The 16,826-nt window shown below is 40.7% G+C and overlaps 1 protein-coding gene across 5 annotated transcripts in view; it reads left to right on the top strand.

Annotated features, from left to right (window-relative positions):
• UBE2F (ubiquitin-conjugating enzyme E2F (putative)) overlaps positions 1–16,826 on the top strand; it is an 84,034-nt gene that overhangs the window by 41,065 nt on the left and 26,143 nt on the right. For 3 of the 5 annotated variants that reach the window (XM_010577877.1, XM_010577879.1, XM_010577878.1), the window contains 2 exons: positions 10,552–10,584; positions 12,948–13,010. In XM_010577877.1, coding sequence (XP_010576179.1) covers positions 10,552–10,584; positions 12,948–13,010 — 96 coding nt within the window. Of the gene's footprint in view, positions 1–1,570; positions 1,621–2,064; positions 2,125–10,551; positions 10,585–12,947; positions 13,011–16,826 lie in introns of those variants that run through there. The other 2 variants (XM_010577881.1, XM_010577880.1) reach the window with 2 other exon arrangements.

Genomic DNA, 16,826 nt, shown 5'->3' on the forward strand with positions numbered 1-16,826 from the left:
GAAAAAGTGGATCTGTGTATTGTGATTGCCTAATTGGTTCTAAAAGTCAATTTGTTCCTTCTGCAATTATCTCTAATAAACTACAACTGGAAATTGGTCAGTGACTGCTTTATGAACCATAAAAATAAAGCACACTTGTGTAACTGGGCTGACTGACTCTGGAGGGCTGAGCATAGTAATGTTAAAACCAGTATTTTAAAAATGAATGATGAATGTTCACAAGGAATATTTGGTCCTGTTTTTCGTAACCCTGTTCTGATAGACCTACAGTTGGTCTCAGATAATTGGAGAACTATTTTCTGTAGGATTTTGATGTTTACTGGTAAGGTGTGTATGCATTTCAGTTCTTTAAAATATCTCAATGAAGAGCTGTTTTTTGTTATTTTCATGTTATTGCTGTCAGGAAAAACAGGAGCAGGTATGGGAAACATTAAGGTAGTCTTAAACTATAGATATGCAGACAGCTTTTTATACCCACTTATAGGAAAACAGTATTTTTTCAGGAATTCCTTTCCCATAACTTCAGAAACTAGGTTAAGAAATACCTGTCTGTGCTATTAGATTAATCTCAAAGGAATTAAGACTCGTTTACAATAAACTATTGCTATTTGGAGTTTATCCTTAAGAGGCTTGCTTATTAGTGTTTAATACTAAATGGGAAAATATGCCCTATTTGTTGCATTGGTTCTGATGTTGTCTTTAGGTAGTAAAATTACTTTTTTTGAAATCATGCAAATATCAAACTGTAATCTCTTAGAGAAATAAATCAGGGGGTCTTGACTTCATTTTTCCAGTTACGTTTACCTCAATGTTTAAGCATAAACCTGAGTAGTTTAAAAGCTTTGGTGTAAGCACAAAACTTTCGTTCATTGTCTTAATGAAAATAGGTGGTCTGCTGTCAAAATTATGTGTAATTAGTGTAGAGGAGTATTTTAAACAGACAATAACTGTCCCTGTCTTCAGGATGAACAGAGAAAAGTAAACCTGTATGTTCTGTGTTGTTCTCATTAATTCTTCCTGCTTATACTATTTTTCTCAGCCAGCATTATGGTAGCATTGTTCTGCTATTGATTTACTCAAGTCCTATTTTGGAATGGGTCTTTGTACTGTATGTATAAATGTCAAAGCATGTGCTTGTAAAAGCTGCCTTCCTGGATGGAGTATGTTTGTCCCCCATACTGGTAAAGTAAGGAGGAGAAAGTCATCAAAAGGGGAAAGCTAAAGGCTTCATGGCAGTGACAAAGAGCACAAATGCTAGCTCTTATAGCCCAGGAGGAGAACTTACAGTATAGCTTGGCAAAGAGTTTCTTGATCTGATATGAATTTTACATCCATCTCCTGGGATGTTCTTGGTCATGATCACCAAGGGTACAAAACTGAGCACCTGAGAAATTGTATGTGTGATCTTAAGGGGGAGATGAACCCTGTCAAGGTGTCTGCCTCCTCATGGTATAGACCGGTATAGAGCCTCTGAGCACTGGGGAGAAACAAATTGCCCTGTGTGTGGTTACAATCATTCACTGCATACAGGTTTCAAATACAGCATTAAGCAGAATACCTGTTTTTTCAGGTGGTGTGCCTTCACCTGTCTTCCCTGGTATCATACAGGAATTGAGTCAGGTGGGTGTTGTTTCAGGCAATGTGCCCTTGCCTCCTGCACTGTTGCCCACTTAAAGACTTTTTATACCACCTTATTCCTCCTTGTGCCATTTCCAAGAGGCATGGTGGTGCCTGTCACCCAAGCCTGCTCCCCACCTGGAGAAGTGTTTGGCACGGTGGGAGGGAAGAAGTGGGGTGTGTTTAATTCTGTGCCTGCAGCAGCTATTCCAGAAGGACACCCCAAATGAGCTGCCACCCAGGCATGTGGGGGCTTTTTTGTCTGAGGAGCAAGACATGCAGAATAACTTTCTTGGAGTCCTCACCTCCTCAGCCATGCTGTGCTTGACTGGCTGTAGATTTTATGGCTGACCTTCTGACTGAAACACTGTTCAGAGAAGGACTGTGCCTGTTCATCTGTCAGTACTCTTTCTGGGTTCACACCCAGCTCATCCTCTTCATTTGCAGAGCTGCCTTCTTCCCTTACATGCAGAGAGCACTTGGAGGTCCAGTTCTATGTGTTGATCTCATGGAATCTCCTAGGACCACATAGCACAATGTCTTCTGCTGCCAACACCTTTACTCTTTCCCACACTCAAAGTGAGTAACAAAACATCTGCTTGCAAGCAGATAGCTTTAGGGAAAGGCCACCACAGCAGCAGCTGTACTAGTAGCTTAACAGAAACAGGTCAGTGCAAGTGTTTAGTCTTATGCTTTATTCACTGAAGACTTATTCTTTATTTGCTGAAAAGGTGTGAGGTGAGCTGTGTGGGTCTTGATCACAGGAATCTGTGAAGGAGAGAAGAGCAAGCCTGTTGGCCATTGCATGTCCCTGAAGGTATGGGCACTGATCTGTTGCAAATGGCTTTGTCACAAATAACGTGGACTCCTTCAAAGCTATGTTCTGTTCTTGTCAGTGCAGCAGGAGCAGAACCCACAGTGCTACTGCACAAAGTGCTGCTGCTGAAGAAAGCAAGACCATTCTCTCTCCATGCACGAATATATACACATACACACATGTATGTATATATATAATCTTTCTAAACTACTTCTACTGAAAGCCTTATTCCCTGGCCACCCTAAAAATGCATACAGAAAAGTGGTAGGCTTTTAGAGTCAAATGTGGGAGAAGTGCAAGAGGGTTGCTGATGCTAGCTGAGATGAGGAGCAGACTGACAGGGTGTCCCCGGATGTGTCCTTGAAGGGATAGGAGGAGTAGGCTTAAGGTACCCTCTTCTCCATATTCTCTTGTGTAATGATTCCAGGGTGTGCATAACTGAGCTAGAAGTGTTATCGTGTGCTCCCAACTAAAGATCTGTTTCAGATCCTCTGTAATGAGGTGGTTCGTGTCAAACCCTCCCCAACTGGCAGTTGTCCTGAGGCTTGAGAACAGGGCCTTCCTCTTTCATCTGCTGTGATGATGTCTTTGGTTCTCCTGATACTTCTTGGCAGTTATGAGATCAATCACTGCCTGATACTGCCACTGGATCCTGGTGCTCGAGAAGCTTTGGACCCACTTGCAATGCGTGTTTATGGCATCCCTTCCTCGGGGCCTAAGCTGCACACCTTCTTGTATTTTCTGTTGCTGAAGGTGACATCAGCATTGCAGAAGACAGCTCTAGGGAAGCAGTGAAACACGAGGGGATAGATACAGAAGAAACATTAATTCAGGGAGTAGCAGCAGAAGGTAGAGGCAGGTACAGAAGAGAGAGGTTTTGAACCAGTAAAGAGGTACGTGAGGAACAACAAGAGAGTCACAACCATTTGAGGGCCGTTGGTTGTCAGCAAACATGAAAGGATGTGCACCACTTGTCTCTTTCCATAATGTAAGTAGTACTTCAAGGTGGTGTAGGAGCTCCCAGTGGTTCAGAGCCTTTTTTGGTATGGTTTGGAGGCTAGTGTCCTCTTTGTTGGTCCAGATCTCTACATCCCTGCTTGGTGCTGGAGGCCATGTGGCATGCATCTGCAACAGGATGTCTGGCCTGACTTTATCCAGAAGTTTGTTCTGCTCACACAACTGCACTGACCCCATGGACAGTGGGGACAGGTAGATATCCAGCTTCAAGGTGGCACTGCTGCTCTGAACCCAACACTGACCTCATCATCGGTGCCCTGCTCGCTGTGCAAGCCCCTGGCCTGAGATGCTTCTCACGAGGGCTGCGCTGTCCATTGTGGCTCGGATTGGTACCAGGGACTGGGCAAAGCCTGTGTGTGTTCCGTGAAAACCAAGCAAGGGAGACTTAGTTGTTATAGTCAAAGGGGTTTATGAATGTCCTTGTTGATCACAATTTAGATAGGTATTTGTAGCTGTTGCCAAAGGCACAGCTTTACCACAATGTACCTTTCAATGGTTCAAGTCTCCCTCTGTAAAGGAAGTCATCTAAAGAAAAGTGCAGTGCAAAAGACTTAACGTTTCTTCGATACTTTTGCTCTCTAAAGTGCTTAAAATGTCCATTGTTACTGCTTTCATTTCTTTCCCTTTCTTCTCCACCTCTAAAAATTGAATAAGCAGCAGACAAAAAACCTTCAGATCCAGTATTTGGTAAAGAGAAGTTATAAGCCACTGAATACAATCTTCTATGTAGATCTGACAGTATTCTATTTTTCTTAAAATAAGCTTCAGGAAGTTTTTGTGCAGGGGTGCATTGTGTTGTATTTTGATTTTATAAATCTGCTTTATCTGTTTTGTAAAGAGTGGTTTTATTTTTTTCCCCTCTGTACATGTCCCAGACTGGCGAAAATACTTACACAAATCAATGTCTTTTGTACAAACCTTTGCTTCATAAGACTTGCTAAAGCTTTCTTTTTCTCTCTTTAATGGCTTCTGGCAAAGCTAAATCTTTCTTTTAAATAGAGTAGCTGTTATTACTAGCATGTTTTTAAAGAGTGATTCAGTAAAACAGTGCAGTACATTAGTAAGTCTAATTAAACTATGCTTGTTTTCCCCAAATTGTTGATTTCTGAATATGCAATTTTTGTCAACTTTAATCAGTTGAGTAGACTGGTCTCCGGAGGGCGATCACTTTAGTGTTCGTAATCACTGTAGTGTAGTTCATTAAGAAGCTATCACAGAATTCCCCTGGGAACGATTTATAAAAGATTATCTGCTTGCTCTGAAGTAACCTTGGGGACAAATGTCAAGGAGTCAGTAACAAAAGTAAGGGATTTTAGACAAGTGCTCCTGCACACTTGGCAATTTACAACTGTCTTGATCTGGGAGAGGAACAGACTATAATTGTTCCTGTTTTCTTCCCTCTAGTATACTTGAGCATGGAAGAAATCGTTTTCCAGCCTTCCTTCTTTTTTTGTGTTTGCTAATTGGAGCAGTTCATGCCATTTAAATTACCCAAAGCCCTCTAAGTAAGCTACTGTTGTTGTGTTTGGGTGGGAAGCATGAGCTGGGATCGCAGGCACATGAGAATTGAGATGGCCTTTGTGGTTGATTGAAGAAAGCTGATGTTCTCTTCATTGCCTAATGCCAGGTGGAAACAGTGTTTTTACCTGCCACAGGAATTTTTTAAAATACTATAGCAGCCTTATATGCAAGATTAGAGAGGAGCTGGACAGGGAGAGGAAATGTAAAAGAGAACATTTTATTTGGGAGAAGACTGCTAAGGAGGGAAGCAGGGGGTTTTGTAAGCTAAAAAGTGCGTACTATCTCTGGCATGAAGAAATACTTTTTTTTAACCCCTTGGACCAATGATAAGTTTTGTGCACTCAGTTACATTGTAGTGATTGCAGAGAAGTGGTTAGTCCCTGGGGGAAATCCAAGATGTTTGTGGAGGCATGTCGAGGAGGCAGAAAGAGAAGTCCAACAGAGCCTGGGTAAGGTAGGACTGGGTAGGATGAAAGGTGCTTGGTTTTCTGAGATGCAATGAAGAGAGAAGGAAGCTGGGCTTGTTTGTAAGAGATGATGGAAGAAGGTGAATGGAAGTGCAAAGCCATCTTGAGCTGGTGCATAGGCAGACAGGACAGTAGAGAGCTGCCCTAGGAGACAGCCATGCAGTGGCCTGACTTTTCAGCATGCTGAGTTTTCGGGTGTAATTTCAAGCCCTTTTCCAAACTGTGATGTACAAAGCTTGACACTTGTTTTATTGGAGTTCCTGCTTCAGTTTGTTTAAAAAAAAAAAAAAATTGCTTCAGATATCTGCTTGTATAAATGGCTGCTGCTCCTTTCATTGATCTGAATGGGTTAAATTGTATACAAAAAATGGTTTAGCAATGAACTCTTATTTTATCAGCCTATTAGATCAGAAATGCTCCTTGGATCTCTACAGAAGTTTCTTTGGTTGGAAGTTCATTAGCTGCTTTTGTCTGGCTTGTTCTCTGCTTAAAGTAATGTATTAAATATACTTTGCCTGTTAAAATAAAATCTTAATTTACAATTTACATGTTTACTCTCTTTTCAAAAGAAGTGCTGTGTGGTTATATTTCCAAACATGAGCAAGCATAGCTAAACACTTGTCTGTGACATGGTTTCAATGGCATCACTTTTGTGAAGTGCTTGTGAACACTGCCACTTGGGAAGATTTGGTGACTAAATGAATTAGGACCTCCTACAAATGCAGTGCTTTGAGACTTTCTAGCCTCAGGAGAGGCTATTTCAAAAGCTGTATTTAGGATTTTGATTCATTGCTCTTGAACTTTAAACACTGCTGCAGGGGCAGATTTTTTTTCTCATTTGGCAAGCTGTAAATAAATCTGTGGGCAGGGGTTTAATGTAACCTTTCACTCAAATGCAATACATAAATACTCAAGAATTAAAAGGGGTAATTATAAAGGGTTATTTATTAACAGCCTGTTGTTCTTCTGACTTGCTTGTGTTGACTTCCCTATGCTTGAGCTCAAAATAGTGACAGTGCCAAGGAGCAGAGCGTGTTCCTTCCTTATCCCCTCTTCCACTGTGGATTTAACCAGGTACTGCTCTTTAGTTCAAGTATGATACTTTAATCTTCTGAACTAACATAGTAGAGAGGAATTAAAAACACTTACTTACCTGAAACCTGCATGCACTTGGCTCATGAAGGCATCTAATGTCATGGGTGACGTCTGTGCTGATACAAAGCCTCCGGGAGACAAGGGGGACAGGGAGAGGGCCTGCCTGGGCACAGCTGGAGCAGAAACCAGGTAAAGCAGTTTGGGAATTATGCAGCCTTTTCTGCAGGGTCTGTTCTGAGCAGACCATGCTGCTTCATTACGAAAAGCGCAAGAGGTCCTTGGTTTCGCTCTGAGGTTACCCCTCAATAGTGGGTGTGCTTGTACTCTAACTTTGATGTTAAGCATGTAGGAGAAATTAGACAAAAAGAAGCATTGTAAAGGAAACAGCCTTGTTGGGTATTTGCCATGTGAACAAGCAGATCCCTGTGTCTGATTCTGCTTTTGCAAGTAGATTCTCTCATTGAAGTGGAGCAGCACAAAGGTGTGCATTATTAACATTGTAAGGTGACATCTGCCCTGCTACTATGTGTGAAGATAACCTTTAAAAATTCTTGTACATAGGGTTACCTTTCTGTTTTCAGAGTATTTAAACCAGAAGTTCAGTAAGTGTTTGAAGCCAAGGACGATGTCTTACTACATTAAAAGAAAACAGAAGGTTTTGAACTGTTAAATCTGACAGGATCTTTGATGGCTTGCAAATCCTTTTAGTAAATCAGGAAAAATGTGAAGCAAGTGTTCAGGCAGGTGCTTATCTGCATGCAGCAGGCAGCTCTGCTGAAGTCAATAATGCAAAGTGATTATTTTTGCAATGCAACAGTGTCAAGTTTTTCAAATATGAAATACTTGCTTCATCTGTTCCATCCCACTTCCCTTTCTCAATATCCTAGATTTAAATCCAGGCTAGCCTCAAACTCATTACAATAAGTGTTGCCCTCTGGTAGTAATTTAGCATTACTTTTTATGGAGGCATGCAAGGGTATAAAATGAATCCAGCAAATCATAAAACTTGAATAGGTGGAAACATCAGAAATGATTCTGAGAATTTCATATGTAAGTTATTCAGTAATAATAATAATCCTTTTATGCTTTTTGGTGTCTAGAATGGCTGTGAAAATATACAGCATTCTGCAAACTCACAGACTTACAGAGGTTTTTACTGTTGTTTTTTTTTTGTGGTGTTTTTTTTTTGTGGTGTTTTTTTGGGGTTTTTTTTTTTTTTGATAGAACTCTGTGCAGAGTCAGCCTGAATGAGTCAAGTGTCCCAAAGCCTTAAAACCAGGGTTTGGCAAATAAGAATCTGGTAGCAATTTAGGTAAACTTCAAAAGTGGGCGTTTATGGAATGGGAAAATAATTTGATGTAATTCACATTTCTGTTTTGAGTTGCAATGTTTACTTGTGTAAGGTATGGCTCATTGCTGCTTGTACTGGAGCAGAAGCTGTTTTGTCTGGAGAGACAATCTGAAGTGTCCTAGTGGAGAGGCTCTGGGAGACTGAGGGCTTCAGCACTGTTAAATGTAAAGAGAAGGTGAGCTCTTGAGGATTTCAGAATCAATGTGACTGAGTTGCTCTTTTTTTTTGTTGTTTCTTTTTAGTGATACTGGTAAGCGGTTGAACAGTTGTGGACAGTTTGCAACCCTGTGAGTGCTGTTTTGGTATTCAGGCAGGATTTAGAAATGGACAGGCCCCAGTATGCTAGTGTGAGTTCTTCATAGTGCTTTAGGATGTTTTTTAACACTCGGTATTGTTATTCTGCATCACATTCTCCAGCTACAGTCTGCTGTCACATGGTGTAGATGAAAGTCGATCCTTAAAAAGTTAATTTATTCCTGCTTCTTCAAGTGGAAGAAAGCAAATTACCATGGTTTAGTAAGGTCCCATTATCAAAGGTTGTGGGAAACACACATTGAGTTAAAATTGGATGCAAGAAATTCTTAACACCCCCAAGACATTCAGTCTGCTGTCCTGAAGGACAGTACAGCCTTTGAGGGCAGCAGTGGACAGGGCTCCTGACCTTTAGGGGTCGAAGCATCTGCTGGGGCAGAGCGGCTGGCTGGAGACGGGGGTGTTCTCAGCCGTCCCTGGTTACACACCCTGAATCAGTCAGTCCTCGGGCTGCATCCATGCCAGGGGTAGCAAACGTAGGGGTACCAGAGCGGAGCAGACCCCTGTGCTGTGCTGCACACCCTTTCATGCCTGAATGCAGGAGAGTGAAGTAGAAGCTGATACCTTCGTGCCTGTTCCTAATCTTCACACCACTGAAATCCTCCTTTAATCAGTGACTTTGGCTTATTTTTTTCTCTAGCACCACTTCACTGTACAAATAGTTTATCCCCAGGATTCCTTAATACAGTTTTCCATAGTACCATGTTTTGCTAACCTCTGCTATGCCCAGTTTCTGTGACAGTAGTTGTAGTTGAACAACAGAACTTAAATAAAGGGTAAAATTATGACTTTCATCCATTATTTGAAATAGTCCATTTTCTCACACTTACCAAGGAATTGACAGTATGGTCGTTTGGGATTGGGGATGACTGCTCAGCACTGTAGTCTTAAAATGTATGGATAACTAATTCTTAGGTGTCTCGGGTATGCCCTTTTTTGCAGTTTATGTGTGTGGGCTGCCACTAAAGATGATGAGTACATTTGAAAGAATTGCTGTCTTTGCCACACCTGATGATTTCAGAAGCTCCATTAGGAGAAGATACTGAAACTGAAAACACTGTCAATATCAGCTTTGCCGGGCAGATTCATGTTATTAAAAGCAGATAAACTGAGTAGTCTGTTTGTACAAGATCAAAGGAAAATTGGTTTGTGAGAGGCTGTTGTCCGGATAATGCTGACACTGTATCTTTTTCATTAGGACATAATTGGATAGCATTCTTAAGGGATATGGATTTCTGTGGTCCACCACTCTCAGCAGAGGGCCTGGAACAGGAAGCCAACTGAAATACACTCATTTATTGAAGTTCTTTGTCGTGGATAGGAAGTTTTTACTTTGAGGCTTTATTGTGAAAGGTACATTTTGGCCATGAAATGATTAATGTGCAGTGTTTGTCCCACTACTGGAAATCAGGCAGTGTGGTTTTCATGGGTAGGCAGTCAAGTGCTAGCAGGCTGTAAGGGCAGGAGGTGCAATGCTGATCTTACTTAATTGTCTGGTAGGTGTGAGCTCCAGTCCCGAGACTTCAGTGGGATTTTGCAGCTGGGTAGCTTAGTTATGCTGCTACTAAAGAAAATAGTCTTTCCTCTAGGTAGAAAAGCTTAGCCTCAGAGTTGGTGGTAGGTGATGCTTTTAAGTTTCTTTCTATGATATTTGGATCTTGTGCATTTTCTTACTCTCTGAAGGTTGTAACTGAGGATGTGGACTCTTAGGTCAGTGCTAGTGGAACCCTTTTGGAGATGCGCACCCCAAAATAAGCTGTGTTTGATGGCACCATTTGGACACAGATTCCCCTAAAGCTTCCTGTTTGCAGGAATTGCAAACACTCTCTATTCATCTGTGGTTAAATAGACACTTAAAGCCAGTAAAATTGAGACATATGCTTGTATAAGAATGATATTTTTTCTGTACTCCTTAATCTCTTTTCCTCTGATATTTTGACACAGTTTCAAATATGTCTGACACTGTTTTAATTTTTTTTTAGTTTTAAGAATGCATTGATGAATTAAGTTTTATACCCATCCTTTGAACTAAGCAGTGCAGTCAGTTGCTGGCATATACTAAGGTGGTATTGCTCTCCTTGAGCAGAGAAGCAACAGGAATAAGGCTCCTATACACACAGAAATATCTGAACTTGTATTTGAATATACAGTATTTGGGTTTTGGTGACTTCTAAATATCAAGCATCCATGAAATGGGAAAGCTTTTTCAATATTTTGATTTAAATTAGTAAAACATCATCCTTAATCTAGATTTGATTTCCAGTAATTTCACAGATTAATAGAAAAGTAAAGTATGAGAACATGTTCAAAACACCTGAAATGCATGCCTAACTGACTGTGCTTTTCCTTTGCAGGATGTTGTCTGGGGGTTAAACTCTTTATTTACTGTAAGTAAATGAATATTTTGCATATTCACTTTCCTTTTTCCTGCCTCATTTGGTTTCAGCATCACCTAATGTGAACCCTGTCTGTTGCTTCTTAAACTTAAGGTCATTATTTTCTTTGGCTTCAGTGGGTGTTGTATAAAATCAATTTGTGCTTTTGTTTGTGTAACTGCAAGACTCATACAGATGGTCTGAAATGCCAGCTTTTTCCTACATCGTTTTTACTTTTGGTTACAAATCTATCATGGGATATTTTGCTAACAAGTTACTTGGGATCTTCCACACAGTACGAAATTCCTTCTGCTGGTCGGCAGGAAATAGAAATTCATGTTGCTCTGAGAAGGAATTGTGTTGGTGTTACGTTTTTTTAAAATTATGTTTAGGAATTAATAACTGCCCTGCAGTCTCATTCCTGTTTTGAACACTTATATTCCTGTTCAAGGACCTCGGTACCCACCCACACAATTTGCATAAGCCCTGACTTGTCACAGAAATTATACGATTTTGTTCAGGGATTCCATTTTCCCCCTTTTCCTTAGATTGACAGGAGCAAAAAACCTGTGCCTCGTAATTACAGGAGCAACTTGAAAATGGAGGAGAGGGCAGGAAGCTGCAAGAGGCAGGCAGGATGCAACAGCTGCTTTTGCCCTAAAAGCAGAGAGAGGTTAAGTGTTTACTGTACAAAAGCTGCCTTTTTAGGGAGCCCAGGATTGTGGTCCCCTTCCACAGCTATTGCTGCTGGGTAGGAAGGTCAGGAGAAAGCAAAGAAAGGCACTAACTTGGTCACCATGTTTGTCATCGACTCTGGAGAGAACTACCCCAGCCACTCCAGGGTATATGGAGCAGGCTGTGAAAAGCTTTGGGTGAGGAGCATTGCTGTGGGCTTTGCTAGCCCCAGCCTGTTTTCAGAGAGAGGAATTCCTTCCACCACTACCTGCAGGAGGAGGGGCAAAGCAGTGACTGTGCTCCCAGCACTGTCACCAGGATCATGGTGTGTTTCTAAAACCTCTAGCGTAGACCAAGGCAGTGGCTGGCTACAATCTCCTAAGCTTTCCAAAGGCTTGATTTGTTTCGACAACTTCTTTTGGTTAATTGATTTAGAAGATTGGAGAGCATTTGCCTTTTCAACAGAGTAATTGCATTTCACTGTTAGTCTCCCACTGCATGCTAAGTAACTGGAAGAAAGTGAAATCCGCTGGAGGTACAAAGGAGTGCCTTTGGAGGCAGAACTGTATGTAAAAATAATCCGTTGTGCAAACAGCTGCAGAGAGTGATGGTCACGCATTGGAGACCACAGGGATTTGTCATGGCTGGTAAGAGCCATGCTTCCCAGCTTGCCTCTTGGATTTCCCTCACGCCCAGCTTCTTATAAATAATTGGTCTTTGAAAAGCTGGCACTGGATCATACTGGCCTTGCAGATTCTTTTGAGGTTTTCTTGGAGGAAGTGAGTGAAAATGAGGTGGATTGGTGTCCTGGTTTGAATGAAATGGGAAGTTTGCTGCTTGAAAACGAGTTGGAGAGTGACGTGAGCCTTTCACACTTGTGAAACGATGGTGCTTCACTGCTGTCACAGGCTAACCTTAAACTGGGGAAAATGATCTGGGCTGCAAGCAGAATAGGGGTTTTTGTGATTCAATGTTATTTTTTATAATTCCTCTTTTACCAGCATCTTGGTTTCCTTTGGTTTTAACCCTAGACACTTTCTCCTTCCAAAGTTAATGTTTACTAAGATTAAACTGACAGACCTGAGATTGATTTTGATTATTTCTGCTCCCTGGCCCCACATGCCCTTAGCTCTTGGGGTCTTTGCACTCCCTTTCCTCTTGGCCCTATTTTTCCCATTGCACTAAAACTTTCCTGTCTGTCAGGCTCCAGGTTATGTAGTTTCTTCACAGAGGGAATTAAATTGCTTTGCTATGGAGATGGTATTAAGGAAGCTCTTCTTGCTTTATCACCAGGCTGTTTGCAGGTTTGTTTTTTTTAAAGGGTTTACTTTAACCTTGAATAAAAATCAACAGGAATTGTGCGTTCTGAAGCTTTGAATGTTCCTTCAAAATTTTATTTAAAACTGTTTTCAAATAGAAATGCATCACTGCCAGAGAGAAGTGTCACGGGACTGTGTGGGCATGCTACCAGATAGGGACAAATGCCCTGCTGCTGTTGTCCTTTGACTTGAGATTTGGTTTGCAATTATCAGACTTATTTGCATCTACCTTTGGCAGGGATACCTACCAAGATAGTGAGAAAATGGCACTACACTTGCTGGTCTTATTCGCTTTGTTTCATTATCTTGTTCATTAGGGCTTTGGATTCCTTGACAATGCAGTGACTGGGAACCCTATAATGTTCTGTGTTTATTTTCCAGGATCTTTTGAATTTTGATGATCCTTTGAACATTGAGGCTGCAGAGCATCATTTGCGTGACAAGGTGAGTCAGTGGTTTATTTAAAGCATGTTGTTCCTAAACAAATACACATACTGTACTCGGGGATTTCCAGTCAGTCCTTTTAAAGCATTTGAGGTGGTACTTCAGGCAGTTAAGTGGCTTATTGTATCAGCAACCAGTTATTCTAACAAAATGTGCTTTATCTGGGAAAGTAAACTCAACACAGTAGTGTTATTCACCATATGCTAGAATTGTTGACCATAATGTAGTCATATCCCCAAAATAGATGATCTTTTTCTTCTTGTTTCTGAGATTTTCCCTGAAGTTGTACACGTTCTGTGCAGCAAATGGTAGTGAATTGGTTTGGCGCAGTTATGTAAGTAGCCTTTACCTTAAAAGACCTACAAAAAGATCTCATTCTTCTCTTGCCTCTTTCAAAATGCAACTTTTTTTCTTCACAACTCTTACATCTTGCATACTTTTATTAAGCCAGGAGAAATCTGGGCATGTTTGAAAGACAGGAGTGGAAATTTTATTTTCTTTTTACTGATTCTGTTTGTTCTGTGTGTATTATGGACTGGGCAAAGCAAAACATGGTATTGATTAGTGGCCTCATGAACACCTGTGAGATTTACCTCTCAACTGAGATTCAGCATGGAGGTAGAGGTGAACAAAGTACTAACTTTTCCATTGTATGGATCTCTGAAGCTTTGTCACATTACATTATATGGATGCATACCTCAAGCATATAAAAGTTGCACTTGGCATGTTCAAGATCTCTTTGTTTTAATTAAACTCTTCTGATACTTTTGTTGAAGTTAACCTTAAAGATTGAAGAAAGTTTCCAGGTAAATGTTGATTTGAAGAGTTCATTGAAAATGCAAAGTCAGGCAGTGCACCTGATTTAACTCATTTTTTCAAGAGGAAACATCAGGATTGTAAGATCATCTTTCTAGCTGTTTTCTTGTTTAATGAGATCTTGTAGCTATTCTGCTATTTGTCAGTGTCTTCAGGGCTGGGGTGAAACTGTAAGCCTAAGGTGAGAAAAATTTGGTAGGCACCTACTCTCAAAGAGGTTTTTTAAATGGTTATATCATTTTGGCAAGGAGTGCCAGGAAGCCTTCCAAGCCATAAAACACTGAAAGTAGTCAGAGAGGGCATACAGCCAGAGAAACAAAACCAGTATAGTGATGGTAGCAGGCTGACTCATTTTCTTTGTTTGCATTGTTAGACTGAATTATTGTCTAATACCTTGCCAGGGAAATTTGTAGCTCTTTGGGAATGGTGAGGCTACACACCTATTGCTGAGTGTCAGATTTGGCACTTGATTTCTTCTAACTGGCAAAGGAAAAGCAGTTTGGTGTCTGGGTAGGTGTAAGGAGACATGCTCCCGTAGTACTAGTACAATCTTGTGTCAGATGTGCTGAGGCTGTAATAGGCAGGCCTTACCAGTGTTTCGAGTAAATTTTTAGACCTCAGACCAGCCAGCCAGTAATGTCCTCTTCCCAAAGAGTGACGAAATGCTGAGAAACCACTATCCTGCATCTCTCAACCTCATTCAGAAATTGGAAATCTTGGGAATCCACAGAAATTAAGAATGTCACGTGCTTTTAGAAACACACCTCCCTTAAAAAACAGAGAAGTGAGCACTCAAAATACATACTGCTACACTAATAGCATGGAAGTTTGGTGAGGTTTTTTTGGGTGTTGGTTTTGTTAGAGTTGTTTTGTTTTGTTTTTTCCAGATAACAGCAGCTGTGGAAGAAGTGAAAGGGAAATTGAGTGGGTTTTTTGACAGTCTTCTAAATTAAAAATATTTTTGGAACAAGCATTTTTTATTTAGTAAACTCTTAAGTATTCTCCTCATAGGCATCTGTAAAATTATATTCTGCCATGTTAACTTTTTTGGAGGTTATATGAATTTAGTTTAGGTATTTAATTGATAGTGACAGCACCAGATAGTGCTCAGTTTTCCATAGTATGTCTTAGAGCAGCATCAAGACAAAAACCAATGATGCCTGTCTGGAGACAATAAATTATGCAAGGGAGGGAAATGTCTGCTTTTATAACTAGCCTCAAAGGATGCAATTGCAGTGTGAGTTAGTTTTTGTCTCTATTGGGCATAGGTGTCATGTAGGGTATAAGCACTTTGTTGTGAAGTCAAACTGCTGTGGTCCTGTCCTTTCCTGTTTCTCAAGAAAATACTTGCAGTGCATGATATGATTAATATGGGAATGCTAATGAATTTTCCTTGAGACATTTTTACATGTGTAATACAATTATACAAATAGTATATATGTAATATATATATGCCCGCATGCACAATCTATATACTAACAGATGTGCAAATATATCTATATACAAATAGTTTTGTACGCAAACATCTGTGTCTAACATGCTGTAAGAGAATGCCTCTGGTCATTTGACAGCATGGGAGTATATGGCTTGTAACAGGCAAAACAAAGGCATCTCGAGCTGTCTTCTGTGGTTCTCCTGGAGGAGATAACTCAGTATTTCACTGATGTAATTTCAGATTTGAAATCCTGGAATCTCTTTGCTAACATTCCAGGCTAAGTGTGGCTGCCGGAGAGGTTAACAGCTAACTTGAAGCCTGCCTCTTGTTATTGAAAATGGGAGGCTGGAGTTCATTCAGTTCCATAGGCTGGTATTAAGTCATCAAAAATGACTGCCGCCTTGCAGATGGTGGAAGAAGTCATATCATAGATATCAAATCCTTATTATTGATTCTTGGAAAACAGTTCTGCTGTGAATGTTTGTGTTACAGATCAGGCTAGAAGGGACAGTTACAATCTCTTCCTGCATAAGGGACCTCTTCATTTTTGCATTAAATCTATGGCTTATACCTGAGCACATAGTTGTAGCTTTTGGGAAAGCAGCCTTGTTCTAAGATGTAAAAATAATAGAAAATTCAGAGCTCAAGTTGTTCAATTAATTGCTTTTAAAAAACTGTGTCTTACCCGAGATCTGAGTTAGTGCAGCTTCAGCTTCCAGCCCTCATGAGCCTCCTTCAGCTTGAGGAAGGAGCTGTCAGTTACTAAACTTCTTCCCTTCCAGCTTCCTTCAGCCAGTGATCACTTTTACGTGAATTTTTTTAGAGTACATATGATTGTTTATGCAGCTTTAGTAATTCTACAAGTCTTCCTCACACACTTTGCAAGATGTCAGTAACTTTTTGGAAGGCGGTACAACAAATTTGGGCAGAATCATCAACATCCATTTTCACAAATGCTAGACAAAGAGATTATCTCAATATTCAGACTTGCTAGCCCTCTACTTATGTATCCAAAAAGTACCTTATCAGCTACAGAAGTGATCTAGAGACCTATGTCATAATTGGTTATTTAATCAAAAGACCTTTTCAGTGACAGAGGATGCTGTCTGCCTCTTTGTGTGACTTTTAATTAATTTTGCAGAGATAGGATCCCTGTATTTGTCTGCATTAAATGGCACTGTTCAAGTGATTTCCTCGTCATTGTGATCAATTTTGTAAGGCTTCAGTTTTGCCAATTGTGAGTTTATCTTATGATTGTCACCAAGTGATATTGGATGCTCCAAAGCTTAGTTATGCACATGGTAATGTTTTTCCATATATGCAGTCAGATGTCCCCCCTTTCAGCTTAGGAGCTCAATCTCGTGTTCTCTTGTTGTGCACCTCTGAGAAGGCTCTCTCCTCTCGGTATCCTCCTCATCAGTATTGGCGGGCTGCTTTTAGATCCCCCCAAAGCCTTCTCCTCCTCACCAGCAAGCCCAGTTCCCTCAGCTTCTCCTCGCCCCATGGCCTTCCCAGCAGTGCTGTCCCCAGCCTGGCATCTGGGACTGTCCCTGTGCAGGGGCTGA

The sequence above is a fragment of the Haliaeetus leucocephalus genome, unplaced genomic scaffold (assembly GCF_000737465.1).
Source record: "Haliaeetus leucocephalus isolate CR32 unplaced genomic scaffold, Haliaeetus_leucocephalus-4.0 Scaffold587, whole genome shotgun sequence".
In the NCBI taxonomy this organism is placed as follows: domain Eukaryota; kingdom Metazoa; phylum Chordata; class Aves; order Accipitriformes; family Accipitridae; genus Haliaeetus; species Haliaeetus leucocephalus.